This window comes from Numenius arquata, chromosome 9, assembly GCF_964106895.1.
Source record: "Numenius arquata chromosome 9, bNumArq3.hap1.1, whole genome shotgun sequence".
Taxonomy (NCBI): Eukaryota; Metazoa; Chordata; class Aves; order Charadriiformes; family Scolopacidae; genus Numenius; species Numenius arquata.
In genome coordinates, this window is record NC_133584.1 from 45,840,350 (window position 1) to 45,854,637 (window position 14,288).

At 46.1% G+C, this 14,288-nt stretch overlaps 1 protein-coding gene across 1 annotated transcript in view; it reads left to right on the plus strand.

Moving 5' to 3' along the window:
* Positions 1-14,288, plus strand: part of GRHL1 (grainyhead like transcription factor 1) — a 40,810-nt gene that overhangs the window by 11,451 nt on the left and 15,071 nt on the right. The window contains exons 8-9 of the mRNA XM_074153338.1: positions 853-947; positions 13,862-14,020. Of these exons, the coding sequence (XP_074009439.1) occupies positions 853-947; positions 13,862-14,020 (254 nt within the window). The remainder of the gene's footprint in view (positions 1-852; positions 948-13,861; positions 14,021-14,288) is intronic.

The window sequence follows — 14,288 nt, forward strand, 5'->3', positions numbered from 1 at the left end:
AGAGAGAGCTTTTGGTTGCTTGGAGCTAATGCTGTAGTTTTTATAACTCCTTAAAGAGGCTGATTTTTGGATGATTTTAGTTGGTGAGCAGGCTGAGTTTGGGGTTTTGCATTGGAAGATCTTAACACCCGCCTCCAAACTACAGTTGTTTTGGCATATCCTGGTGCTTGTAACTAAATCACAGCTTATACACTCTGGCTGTCCTAAATATTGTGTTTCTTCAAAGGACAAGATCCTCGTAGAAATACCTCAACACTAATGATCCTCCTTCCCACAGCTTCTCTCATAACTGGTCTTTGGTACACGTAAAAAAAGAAAACACTGCAAATTTCCACTTGCCTCCAGACAACGCTGGGGCTGGCTGGCTTCCAGCCTTCTCTGGCTGAAGGCTGAGTTGTACTCCTCGTCCCTTCCTTCTGTGAATAAAAGCAGGGATTAATCACTTGGCACTTAAAGCAGACGCGCATGCAAATCTTTGTTTGTTGTTGAAGGAGTTTTATTGAGAGCTTATGCCCTTGCTGTATGGGTTAGAGTTTCCTGCACATAGCAGGCTATGGCACAGGACATGCGATAGTTGGGATGTCTGCCTTTCTCACTGGAGTTTCTAGTTTGGAATTTCTGCCGAGTCCCGTTTTCCTCCTTCCTCCTGTTTGTTGGGTTTTGTTTGTGGGTTTTTTTTTTTTGGTTTTGTACCAGAACCATTTCCAACCTTTTTAATGATCCATTTTTAAATATAGTTCAGCTTCCTTTGCCTCCAAGGGGTTGCTGAGGAGTTGCAGTTTCTGGCTGCTTTGTGTGATTAAGGGCTCTAGATGGTGTCGACTCTTCCTCATGCGTCCTTCTTTCTAACAGCTGACTACAAGGAGAGCTTCAACACCATCAGTAACATCGAGGAGATTGCGTACAACGCCATATCCTTCACTTGGGACATCAATGAGGAAGCAAAGGTATGTGACCATGATTATATTTCCTGTCCTTTTAGCAGATTCGGGGATTGGGGGAGGGGAAGGGTGTGTGGCCTACCTGCTGATTAGCATGTAACAAGTTTGTTTACGCTCTTACATTAGGCAAAACCTTCTGGCTATTTCTTAATAGGGTTTGAATGTGCAACTGAGGAGAGCTTTGCAACTGCTTTAAGGTTCTTGGCAGAACCGTCTACCTGACAGACAAGTACTGACAAAAGGAAGCGCTGAGCATTTCCAGAGCAGATGAAGTGGCACGGGAGGTGTGATGGAGCATAGCTGGGCTTGGCAGGGAGCGCAGTCTGGTGGAGGATCCCTGCGGGAGGCGAGGGGCAGCTTCTGAGGGAGATAAGGCTGCGGCAATGGGCTTGCCTTTAGCAGAAGAGGGAGTAGGTTCTGCCATTGAGCTCCAAAGCATGTGTTGCTGAAACCACAGATCCTAACACCCGGTGACCTATTTCTAGTTAGAGTAGCCTCCTGGTGAACTCTGGCTTGATCTTTTTTCATAACTGTGGGCACTACGGTAGGTGTGTAAGTACAGGCAGCTTCCCTAGCTAGTAGTTAAGTGTAGCTGTTTGAGGCCACTCCAGCTTTTGAAAAAGGCCGGTGCGTCTTCTGGGTGCCAGGACAGCAGGTCAGAGACTGAAGTCGCCTCTGTTCCAAAGGCATTTGCTGGAGTCAAAGCGTAGAAGTTTTCTTTGGAGAGTTCCTTTACTTCCTGGGTTTTTGCTAAAAATTGGGAACGTTTTCCTTCAGTTTTTGGAGGCTGGCTGTTCCCTTGCTAGTACATCATATGCCAGTCACCAGCATCATGGAGAAAACTAGTGGTGGCTGTAGAGTGCTATGTCCAGGAAGTGCCTTAGCTTGGGGGACATAAGAGCTCTCAACAGAGAATGCAGAGGTCCTTCTCTGGAGCCATGTGTGCCACTATGCTCTGCAGGAGGGACAAGGGATGGTGTCACTGCACAGAGCTCACTGTTACCATGAACTTTGCTCTGCAGCACAAAAGCTTTGGAGAAAAAAGAGAGGGTGGGATTGTGTGGGGGCTGCTGTTGGGTTTCAGCTCTGTGGGAGAAGTTTGGGATGTTTGGCAGGCAGCAGTGAGGAGCTGTGTGCTGCTGCTGAGAGAAAGTTCTGCCTTGCAGCATGTGTGACATTACTTTTGAGGCTGGCGTTGGGTGCCTGGCTTCCCTGTTCACCAGATTTGGTTTCAGTTGAGTTGAGAGGCATGGCAGGGAGAAGACTAAAAGGCTGATGTGATTTTTTTTTTTTTTTTTTTTTTTTTTTTTTTTTTTTAAGCATGAAGCACTTTGCTGTATGAACAAATAGATGAAGCTTCAGAAGGGCTGTCGAAAAGAGGCAGGAAGTATTCCCCAAGTGGTATCCTGGTGCCATAGCCAGTCTGGCATGGTCCTGTTCAAGGAACTCTGTTAACCTGTGTCTGTGAGGTACTTGAGAGGTTGGGATTTGCACACAAGGATGGATCATGCAGATGGAGGGATGATTTAGGGTCCCCAAGGAGTCGGAAGCACTTTGCAGTTCTGCAGCTGCCTCTCTGCTGGCTGAGCCATCCTACAGCAGTAGGGATGTGCTGCTAACCTGGGAGCAGGGCTTAGAGCTGGTGCTGCCCATGGCTGCCCCAAGGAAAGCCCTGCTTTCCCGCCAGGTAACAGGAGCAGGAGGTTATTGCCCAGGTGCTCTACAGACCCCTGGATGAGTAGTTTGAGCCTGTAGTGAAATTGACAATAGCAGCTTGAAAAGGTCTAAGGACCCTCAAGGTGATATTTCAGCTCAGAGCTGAACTTCGTGGGATGAGGTGGTCCAGGGAGGTGTGGCCTAGACTGGTTTTGCAGCTACATAGGCAAATTTACCCCCAGATTCACGCTTTTAGTGTGTGAGATCCATATATTTTGAGTATTGATTTGTATGAGCCTGCAGAGAGGACTGTTGATACCGAGAGTGCAAGTCTTGGATCCTGGGATCAGAATCATATGAAGACAAAAGTATTCTGAACTTCAGTGTTCAAATAACTGGCATTTTTAGCAAGCGTTCTGTGTGTTTAAGAGTCTATTTAACTGTATTTTTTTTAAACCTGAGTGGATATGTTTTGTCAATGGTCTGATTTCTCGCCAGTGGAGCTGCAGTTCTTTCTCAACTCCTGTGATCTTATCAGGAGATGCCTGAGCCAATTTCAACAATTTTTATTGCATGGTTCGTTTACCTTGTATGCTCTCATGCTCTTTCATTTTCTTTTTTTTTTTTTTTTTTTTCCTCCTCCCCCAATAGTAGTCTTGAAGTACATGAAGAGAGCAGGCAATGAAGAGAGATGAGTTTCTGATGCTACGGAAAGTCCTCCACAGTAATAAATAGTGTCTTACATTTAATAACAGCAGCAGTGTTGTATAGATGATATGTTTAAGCAGCTAGCAAGCCTTGATTATTAGAAACTTACTTCCTGAGCCCTGGAGTTACCTGGACCAGAGCCGAATGATTCTTCTGGCGTTGCTGCTTCTCCCATTTCCCTCTTGCTCCCAGTTTCCTGTGGGAATGATTTGGTCCTATGCAGTGGTGTCAAACAGGAGGTGATGAGACTCTGCATCTGGGGTTCCTCACATAATTACTCATTTAGACACCCAAGGCTCTGGATGTCTGTCACATTTGAGGGAGAAATACCGTGTTATCACAAGGAGCTGGCAGCTCTGGGACCCAGGTACTTGCCCTTCTTTGCTAGTTCTCGCTGTGGGGCTGTACAGGGATATTGGACCTCTGCTACTTTGTCCGTGCAGGAGTGTCACCTGCCTGAGAGAGTGTTTTCTTTGCAGGCCCCTTGGAGCACTTTGAGGATTTTGTAAAATACAGCTCTCTGGTGAAGAAACACTGTTTTCAGGTCATACGAGTCACATGCTCACTCTGTAGCAAGGAAAATGTGTGGATTTTGCAGCTGCAGAGTTGGGGAATGGAAAGGATGTTTGAGATGCCCTCAGCAACCAGTATTTTCTAGTTGCATTGAGCCGAGGGCAACTCCAGGGCTTTAGACACTGGATGCAGCAGGCAGGTCTGGCTCTGCATGAGTGGAGGTGTCACACAGCTGGCTGTGTTGGTGTGCTGTTTGTGAGCCCATCTGTGTAGAAACCAGGAGTATTTCATGCATGACGGATGCTTCCCACTCTGAGACCAGGCAATGTCCATGGGTTTTCGAGCAAATGCTGTGTGCTTCTTTCTGGCAGCTCCTCTCTGCCCTCTTCTGTTGCTTTGGGACATCACAGGAGCTGCTAGAAGTGGCCGTTCTCTGGAAGAGCAGTCGGTTAAATATTCTCTGAGCGTGTTCAAGCCAAAACCAGACCCAGGATCCAAAGCTTCCTCGCTCTGAGACAGTGAAGGGAGCCGAGGGTGGGGAGGAAAAGACAGACTGTCCTGAAGTGATGCTCCTGAGACTGGAAGGAGAGCAAGGACAGGGTAGAAGGATTGACAGGAGACACTGAGGAGTGGGGAAGTGGTGATTCTGATGGACTTCCAGGTGTGTCTGTGTTAGAGGTGAGGTCTGGCCCTGCCACCTGACAGGTCAGAGGAGGGGAAGAATTGAATGAGGAGGCAATCATGCTTTGTGAGGAGCAAAAGGGAGATGGTGAACTGGGAAATTAGTTGGTAAACTGGTGAGTTGTTGAGGTGGATATTTAGGAAAGCCAGTGCACCTACTCAGTCAGAAGCTGTCCTGGTTGGGCGGAAGCATGGTCTGATGAGTCTGACAAAGATGTGTAGCTGATACTCGCTTGCATGCAACGGGTAATGCTGGAGTTACCCTGAGGCTTGTGGAGACTTCAAACAGTTTCCCACCCTGTCCTGCACGTCTGCTGTGTTGGGCAGACAGTCAAGGTGGGGTTCTTCTGCAAACAGCTTTTAGATGTCTGAACACAAGCTCGTCATCTTTTGCTTCTATGACTTCATTAGGGATGGGATGTCTAGAGCTGGGATGGAGCTTGCTCTGGAGGTGATTGACCTCGTGACTGAGCAGGCTTGGCCATTTTTAAAATCGTAATTTTGAAGGTAGGGAGGAGGAATCCTGTCCTTGCAGACCGTTTTATGTGTTTGATCTCCATATGTCAATTGGGAGAAGCTTTTGTAGGTTCAGGTCATGAGTTTTTGAGGCTGGGAACCATCTCTTCCTAGGTCTGTACAGCATGCCTGGTTCTCCTTCTCTTTGTTGATACCCATTAGAGGTCTTTTAATGAAAATTGCCACTATGTACATGGTCAAATGCACATTACTTCTGTTTCCTGCTACTCTATTCATAATGTTGGCCGTTGTCCTGTTACCTAGTGTGTTACCCGTTAGGCTGTGAAGCAAATTCTCTATCCCTTAACTCTGGCCTGGGGACATGGCCTGCTCTCAGGTCAGTGGCAGTTGAACAATCTGGACTGATCGGTTTCCCCAGGGTCAACTGGCTTTGCTGGATCCCGCTTTGCTCAAATCCCAGCCTCCTGCCTGGTAGAGCAGGAGGGTTGAGGCCTCATGTCTCAACAGGGTGAGTTGTGGTCTTCATGGTGATTTCAAGACCCTCTTTTGCCCCATTTTTGTAGTCCTAACAGTGCAAGGGCAGTGCTGTTGGCTGGGGTGCCCCTTCCATGCTTGCCAGCGGGTCCCTTCTGAAACATAGTGTTACTTCCACCAGCTCCCAGAGAAGGGCCCCCATAGAGGTCTTCTGTCTGGCTTGCTTCAGGCTGGATGATGGGGCTGTAGCCAAAAATGATGTCACTGCACATTAAGGGCTCTATTGTCCTCCCACTCCTTCCCTCCAAAAAAATAATAATAAAAAAAAGGCATTGTAAGCCAGATGCTGTGTGAAAGAAGCCTTTCTACTAAAAAGGGATACATAGAAACAGGGGCATTTAGAGCTGGAGGATATAGTGGTAAAGCTTTTTGCTGTCTTTCCACCAAAGGGAAGGTGCTGTGATGGCTCTTGAATGACACCCTCAATAACAGAGTAATTAATATTGCTGCTTTTTTTTTTTTTTTTTTTTTCCCAAGAAGAGTGGAACAGTCCTGTATTAAAGTAATTTGAAGCTAATTTGGGTTGGCCTTTGAAATAGCAGATTGGGCAACAAGGGTGGTCTTCTGGCAGATTCTCATGTGTGTTGACTGCAGTTTTTGTGCAGAATTCTTTGTTCAGATGAGCTTAATTTTTGAAGAGGGTGGATCTCTTGCATCAACTTGAAGTAAGGCTGGGGTGTACACCACTGATTTATTTTAAGAGTCTATTCTAGCATAATCCTCAGTTGGTGTTCCTTCACTGTAGGAAGAATTTCAACTTTTCTGATTGATGAATATTGCATGCATTTGTATGGATGCCATTGTAATGAAACAGCAGTCATATGCCTCATTAAAGAAGGTGTTGCCACCTTCAGCAGCATTGAGGAGGTACAGGTTTGGCTAGTTGGAAATGAAACTACAAAATGTGATGAGTCAAACATACTTAAAGGAAGGAGATTGGTTTGAAGCCAAGGCTGCAGACCACAAGTACTTTGAGGCACAAATATATATGGCTTTTAGAGCATGGACATAGGAAAGTCATAGCAAGTATTGGTTACCTGCCTCTTAATACAGACAGACCTCTCCCTGCTCTGTCCTGGGTTTTCTTAAAAACAAACATATGTTGCCCTTGATTTTAAGCTTTGCAAATTAGAAGCAGGTTTCAACTCACAGTCTTTCTTCAGAACGTGGTGTCTCAGACTCCACCATCTCTCAGGTCTTACAACCAAATACGGAGCTCACAATGTGTGTCCTAAAGCTGGAGAAAACTGGGAGGTGACTTTTTTTTCCTTTTCACCATTCCTTTCATACTTGATGGCAAAACTTCCTTTTCAGACATTTTCAGAAATTCTTTCAGTTTTGTGTTGGGGTTTTTTGGTTTGTTTTTTTGCATTTTTTGTTGAGGTTATTTGGTGGAGTGGGTTGGGTTTTTTTTTGTTTGGGGATTCTTTGTTTTGTCAGTTTTTGTTTTTTTCTTTTTAACATATTGCATTATTTTTTTTTGCCAAACTGCTGCTTTTACTTTCTTTTTTTTTTTTTACTACTTTTCTTGCCAATCCAACAAAAGCTGACGCCTGGCCCTGCACCTTTATCTTACCAGAGCGTGGGGTGGGAGGACGGATCGGTAGGACTGGGAACCTCTATCCCTGGGTTTCCCACGTGTTGCGAGCAGAGACGTTCCTGTATTTCCTTGCCTCAGAACAGGTTGGAATAACAATCAGCATTGCTCTTTGAGCAGGAATATGTATTTTCCTTTCATTACCATTCATTCGTTTCGTTGATGGAGTGAACTTGCTAGGAGGATGTTCTCTCATCCGGGGCTGGGTCATATTTCCTACTCGGCATTCCTTGGCGTGGTGTGGGACCCGCGATGTGTTTTGTGTCAGTCACCCAAGTTGGGCTTGGTAGGTTTTGAATGCAAACTAACTTCCCGGGGCTGCGAGCAGGATGGCGCTGGGTCTGGCTGAGCGGAGCTGGAGCGGATGCGGCCCTATCGCACATCTGCCAGACAAACCTTATTTGGAGCGTCCGATCCCAAAGGCAGGAGGTGGCTGGGGAGCCCACAGGTGCATGAATTGCCCAATTTTTTTTTTTTATCTCGTCTTTCCTGGCTTGCCTCCTGCTGATGCAAAACCTGTGGCGCATGTGGGAGGTGAAGAAACGAATGTGAGAGCAGTAAGATTACCCACCTCTCAGGTGATCTGTACCAAAGTGTGGTGTGGTTGTTTTTTTTTTTTTTCTTCTTCTTCTTTTAAAGACGGATCAGTCTTCCCAGCGCTGCTTTCTTAGGACATGCCTTCGCGGATGTGTGCAGGCAGACCTGTGCTTGCCCTGCCCGCACTCCGAGCTGCCCGGCCGTGACCCGGTGCCAACCCTGGAAGCCGCGTAGCTGGGTTTAGCACAACGCCGTGCCCAGGCTGACAGCTCTGCCTCTCGAAGGGCTTGAGCCTGCGCTGGTCTAATTGATAAGGCTTTTGGGCTGGATGGGATTTGCATCCAGCCAGCTCACGGCACAGATGAAGTACGTTAAGGCCTATCTTGTACACATCCATGTGGGTAAATCTTTAGAAAAGACCCTTTATTTTACCTTTTTATATTTGTCCAAGCCTTTAAAGAAACCACATGCATTCAGCCATCGTCAGCGTTTAAATAACAACCTTTGAGTTTCCGGGTAGTTTTTTCTGTAGCGGAGGGCTGATAAATGAGTTGTTTGTGGAATTTGGGCCTAGGTCTGCTCCTTCAACTAGCCAGCAAGGAGTGCTGTGACCACAGGGCTGCGTAACCCTGAATTGTGCGTGCAGCTGTGGGAGACCAACCGACCTGGTGGCTGCTGGGCGTTGTGTTGACATTCCCAGGATTCCTGCTGGCAGCCAGGGTGGGGAGCGGCTCTGTCCCGGCGTCGGCAATAGCTGTGTAGCTTCCTGTTCCCTAGGGTTGGATGGTGCATGTCTTGGTCCTCCGAGGAAGTCTGTGCTGGCAGAAGAGGAGGAGGTTGGTTTGGGTCTTCTAGTCTATACCCAAGACCTTTTATTTAGGTCTGATGGGTCCTTTACCTTATTTGTTCCTCTGGTTTTTAATCTACTGTGGTAGCCTCGAAGGCTCCTGTTCGGGTCAGTTCAGTTAAAGGGCCACAGAAACCCTCGTCCTGCAAAAAGTGAAAATAACTCATAGATCAAGTCAGCTGTGCAGTGTCTGCTGCCTTCCCTGGCCGGGGACCACAGGGATGGCCTTGCTGGTCTGAGGGAAGGCAAAGCGGGAGGCAGCGTAGGGCCCGTGAGTCCTGTTGTGCAAGGGCTGCGTGCGGTCTCAGGCTGGCCTGCGAGTGGGATGTGTGGTGATCAGTCCACAGGTGAGACACGCTGCCTTTGTGCTGGGGAAATGGTCCCAGGACACACTGGAATCCCTTTGCCTGCTGTGTCTTGGGCGGGACGTGGAAATTATTTAGCCAAGGTCAAGAAAAACAGTATTCAAGTGCGTTCCCTGGAAAGAATCTCATCGCAGTTTAACCTGTCCCTGGTTGTCGTGTTATGGGCCCCAAACTCTGTATTCTGTCCAAACACAGTAATCCAAAATCGAAAACATCCTGACAATTTTAAGTTGAATATAACATTGAGAGGCTTTTGCCTACTAGTGCTAGAATAGAGCTAAAGTTTTATCTGAATTCTCAACAGAGAAAGAAATACCGAAGGGACTTGGATTATTGAGTGATGTCTTCATCCTCTGGGTACAAAAATATAATGGAGCATAAAAGGAGGAGGTGAATTCAATTTACCTGTCTTCTGTTGAAGTGAAAGCCATGTGGAGCAAGGTGGTCAGGCTGGAATAGTCCCAAGTCTCTCTGCGTAGGGCCTTACCCAGAAGGACGTACAAGGCTTTGCACGATGGGGAGATCTGTTACATGGCCATTAGTCTTTCTCGCACCTGTGTGTGCTGGGGACTGGCCAGAGCTTGCGGTGGGCTAATACCCATCCGAGTTGCTTGCCGTTACCAATGGCAATCCAGACATTGTTGCTGTGTACCTACATATTGTTCCTTTTCAACTTTGCTTTGCGGTAAGTCAGAAGAGGCTCTACAAGGTGACATTTCATCTAAAGCTGCTGCAAATGTAGCCTTTGGACTAATCAAAAATTGCTGGTGCTTTTTGTGTGACAAAAGAGCATGGCGTCCAAGATAAACGAAGGAGAGGAGATCTGGATACGCAAGCCTTCATTTAAAAAAGGCATCTTTCATCTCGCTGACAGCGAGGTTCCTGCAGCGCTTTGATTGCCCTTTAATTATGCCTGTTTTTCCTGGTTTGTTTGAAAGGCAGATCTTGTTAGAAAAAGGTGCTGTGTGGAAAGAACTTGGCTGTCTCTGCTGCCCTTCCTTGAGGGCACACAGCAGAGCTGCTGGATTAATTTTTTTTTTTCTGCATTATTAAAATGGAAGATTGTTTCTCGTAGATTTGAACACAGGCACATGGTGTGTTTCTCCCTGAGTTAGGCGAGGAGGGGCGCGACTGGCTGGGTGGTTAAAGCAGACTGGGAAGTCACGAGGTCCGGTTTCTTCCCATGCTGACTTCCAACGTGATCCCGGAGGAGGTGCTTTAATCCTTCTGCCTTTGGTCTTCTCGTTGCATGCGGCCGGTGCTGCTGCTCCTCTGCCACACAGGCTGCAGGAAACCCAGCCTGGCGTTGGGAGGAGGGTTTGTGGCGTGTTGGGGTATCAGTCACCAGATGCGTGTGGGGTGAACAGCTCGTACCAGCTCACAGGTTTCATGCCGTTTGGTGTTTTATCTTTAAACCTCGCCGTTGTGAAGCCATTTGTCTGGATGAGAATCTCAGCTTTCATCAATAATAATCTAAAAAGGCTGAAAAAAATCAACAAAAAAACACGGGAAAATAAAGCCTGGCTTTGGTTGGAGAGAAAAGCCTGGAATATGACTCAAACATAGACTAAAGGCTTAACTGCCGAGCAAGCGAAATGACTTGAGAACAGGTTTCTAATCCTTTTAGAAATCTCCATTTTAAAGAAAATCTGTGTAACTTTTGAGGGCTTGACTCACATTTGTAAGTGCTTGGGCTTGACAATGCTCTATTTTTAAGTGCTGTCTTTATGTTGAATCTTGGGAGGTGAGATGAAAATGTTTTTTTTTTTTTTTTTTTAAAAGTAGCAACAAATCTTAATATAGCTGAGAATGCGGAACTGCCCTGAGAAAAATAGGTTGGACACATGAAAAGGAATCTTGCTCAGCAGGCTGAAGACGCAGAGCAACTTCTGCGGTTATGTTTTTCTTTCTTCTGGCAATTTTGGGGTGGGGATGTAGCTGGCACAGTCACTTGGCCTTACGTTTCAAGCGCAAGTCAAATCTTCCTGAACAAAAAGCACCTGGCTTGAAACTGCTTTAGCCCAAACTGGAAAAGCTGTTCACTAAAACTCCGTTTTTGTGGAACTAGAGGCAACCTGAAGTTGCTCAAAAATAGGAGTTACAGGGTGGGTAGGGAGGAGTAGACAATCCTTTTGAACTGAAATGGCTTTGTATGAACAGGAGAAGACAGGCTGGCGCTCTGTTGCTTCAGAGAGGTGATTAGGTTTTGGTTGTCATCTCCTGCCCAGAGCCCCAAAGACTTAAATGGCATGAAAATGAAGTCAGCTGCTTAAAGTCAAAGCTAATCAAATGAGGAGACTGTAAAGTAGGAGGATAATCTTTGTCATCTGACAGGCAATCCCGGGTTCCCATTGGATACCCATGCAGCTCTGCTGCCGTAGCATGCATCATCGTGCTGAGACCAACGCTTCTACCTTCAGCCCAGTGTGCTGTGTGGGCTTTGCGTGGCTGGTAAGCCATGAAAACTGAAATCATAGACCTGAATTACCTAGTAAAAAAGTGACACCGCTTGCTAGGGAACTGGTAGCTGATGCTGCTCATGCAGTCCGGTGGTGTGAAACTCAAATGAGGGATTTCACAGAAACGTTGACGCTGTGGTGGACCTGCTGATGTGGCTGCTTGGGCATGTTTTCTTGTAGAATGCAGTCATTTCTTCGTACAGATGTGAGAGTTGTGTGTGAATATTCAGTATGGGTAAAGAAATTTAAAATTAAAATTTAAAATGTAAAAATATGCAAACACTAGAGCTCAGGCTCTTGTTAAAAAAACAAAACCCCTGCTCAGGGAACACAATTATTCAGGCTGTGCATACATCTGACTACCTAGCTCCGAAGTGGGTGAAAGCAGCTCTTCAAACTCCTTGAAGCTTTCCCCCGGGGTGCACCAGCGCTGCGAGCAAAATACCCTCGTAAAGCTGAAGGCAGCAAAAAGAGAAGCGGGGTGGATGAAAGCTGGCAAAGCCATCATTTGGGTTAGTCTGGGGAAGATGGAAAAGAGCTTGTTTTAAAATAATTTTTCTGGCTGTGATTTGGGGTGTGTTTAGCGCTTTCAAAAAAAAAAAAAGCAGTCTTGGAACAATGGGAATTTGGGGGCTGAGACACAGGCTGGAGGCAAGAGGGCATTGAGCGTGGTCTCACCTTCGGAGCTGCCGCCCCCGTGTGTCGTCCTGTTTTGGGCCACCACAGAACAAGCAGCGCAGGTCGGGGGGCTGGGGGTGGGTCTCTGCCGGCATGCCATGCTGGCGTGAGTTAGATGTACTTTCAGACGTCTCTGTGTCCCTTTGCACAAGCGGGACTCGGTGGGGACATTGCAGCTCTGTGAGGCAGTGTGTGTGCACAAGGGAAGGGATGGGGACTGTTTGCTGAGCTGGTGTCTCCCTGCTCTGGGGCGACTGGTGCTCACAGGGGCTCCAAGAAGTTGCATGTGAATCTCAAACATTCAGACATGTTATTACGAGACGATGCTTATCTATGCTATTTTTTTTTTTTTTTCTCCCCCGGGCTTTTTGTACTACTGTGTTATATATGGGGGAGGTGGGGGGTGGTGGTGTAAAAAAGAGCTTATATCCCTAACCTGGTGAAAGTTATTAGATTTCCATTTCCCCTCTTTTGTTAAAACTAGTAAAGGATGTTGCAGAACCTGTGTGAAGAGGCCCGTGATAAGCACTTTGCAAAACCACAAATCCAACCCAAACCCGTAAGCTGTTCAAAACCTACCTTGAGACTTTGCAACACCGGGATGACTCCGAGAGGTGGCACTAACTCACTGCAGAGCCTGTCAAACGGGTGCTTCGTGGTAGTAGCGCAATAAGTGAGCAATCATGTGGTGGGACAGTATTCCTGCAAAATCCCTGTTAAGATGCTCAGGCACCTAGGGCTTTGACTTTTTTTTTTTTTTTTTTTAAGCGGTGGGTTCCCAGGCTTTGTTCTTGACGCAGAGAGGAGAGGAGCCATTGCAGGTCTTGGTAGCTCATAAATTCTTGGTAATTAATCACTGCAGCTGCTTCTTAGACATGCCCATAATGAGGATTGTGTCTGGAGAAAGGCTTGGCACAAAGCATGTGCACGTTCTGGATGCAAAGTACTCTGATCTATCTGTTCACATCCACACCGGATATTTCTTCTTTCTGTAAAGCAGCAAGCAGCATTTGGCTTGTTCTCTGGTTGTGGGTTGTTGTTAGGAGTTGGCTGGGTTTTTTTTAGGCAATTATGAAAATGAAATTAGATATGTTGAAAATCACTCTTAATCCATTTTCCCCATAATTCAATTTTTTAATTAGAATAATGAAAATATTACTCTTTCCCTTTTGATCTGAACATTAACAGGTCTTGTAGGTCTTACTGGGGAATATTCAAAAAGGTGTTCGTCTTTTAAAGTGTAAAGCCCAGAAACTCTTTCACTGAAATAACGCTATTATTCCTGCATTTAAAGATAACTTGTTGCCGAATATTTTTTTAAAAGCTTTTAATGTCATTGGAAAAAAAAATAAAAACCCCAACAAAACAAACAAAAAAAATAAAACCAAAGCAAAACCCCCAAGTAGTTTCAAGCAGAAGCTGTGCTCGCAGCAGCTTACATAAAACTCATGGAAAGCTTTGTTTTAACTTGCCTAAAGTAACATAAATTTTCCAAAACACGGTTGTGCTTTTACCAAGATGGTAAAACACCGGGCAGTGAGGATTGGGTGCAGGAGGATTACTGCTGCAAAAAGTTTGAGATCTCTTGGGCAGAAATATCTGGGAAGGATGGGTGGAGTCTTCATAAAGTTTTAAGAGTTTGTTGAAATTCACTCTGGACAAAGTGGCTTTGTCCCTTGTAGTGGCTTATATAAAGAATTAAGAATGTAATACTTGTAGATTTTACCTGATCTCTCAGAAGATAGAAGGTCCTACTTATAGTGGCGAGGACCAGCGTTTAGATCTCTGCACTCACCAAGTAGTCCCTCGCTCGGCGGCCAGCCAGGAGTCTGTGTGTCACTGCTGACAGGTGCTGCTTTCTTCTACAGGTTTTCATTTCTGTGAACTGCCTCAGCACGGATTTCTCCTCTCAGAAGGGAGTTAAAGGCCTACCCCTGAATCTTCAGATTGACACTTACAGCTACAATAACAGGAGTAACAAACCTGTCCACAGAGCCTACTGCCAGATTAAAGTCTTCTGCGACAAGGTAAGATTAGGCCAATGTGCCAGTGACCCTTGGGAAAGGCTGTTCCACAGCTTAGCAGCTTTTTTTTTTCTAATTCTGTCACTTGCTATTTTGGCTCATCTGCATTCAGCCTTTGCAAGGAAAGAATTTGAACCCCTTCTACTTGGCTCATAGATGTTATGATGACCTCAGATAAATTTGCTGCTCTAAAAATGATGGAGTGCTGAGAAGTGTTACCGAGCATTGACTTTGGAGAAAGGTCAGTCAGTGGCAGAAGACTGGCTGTTAG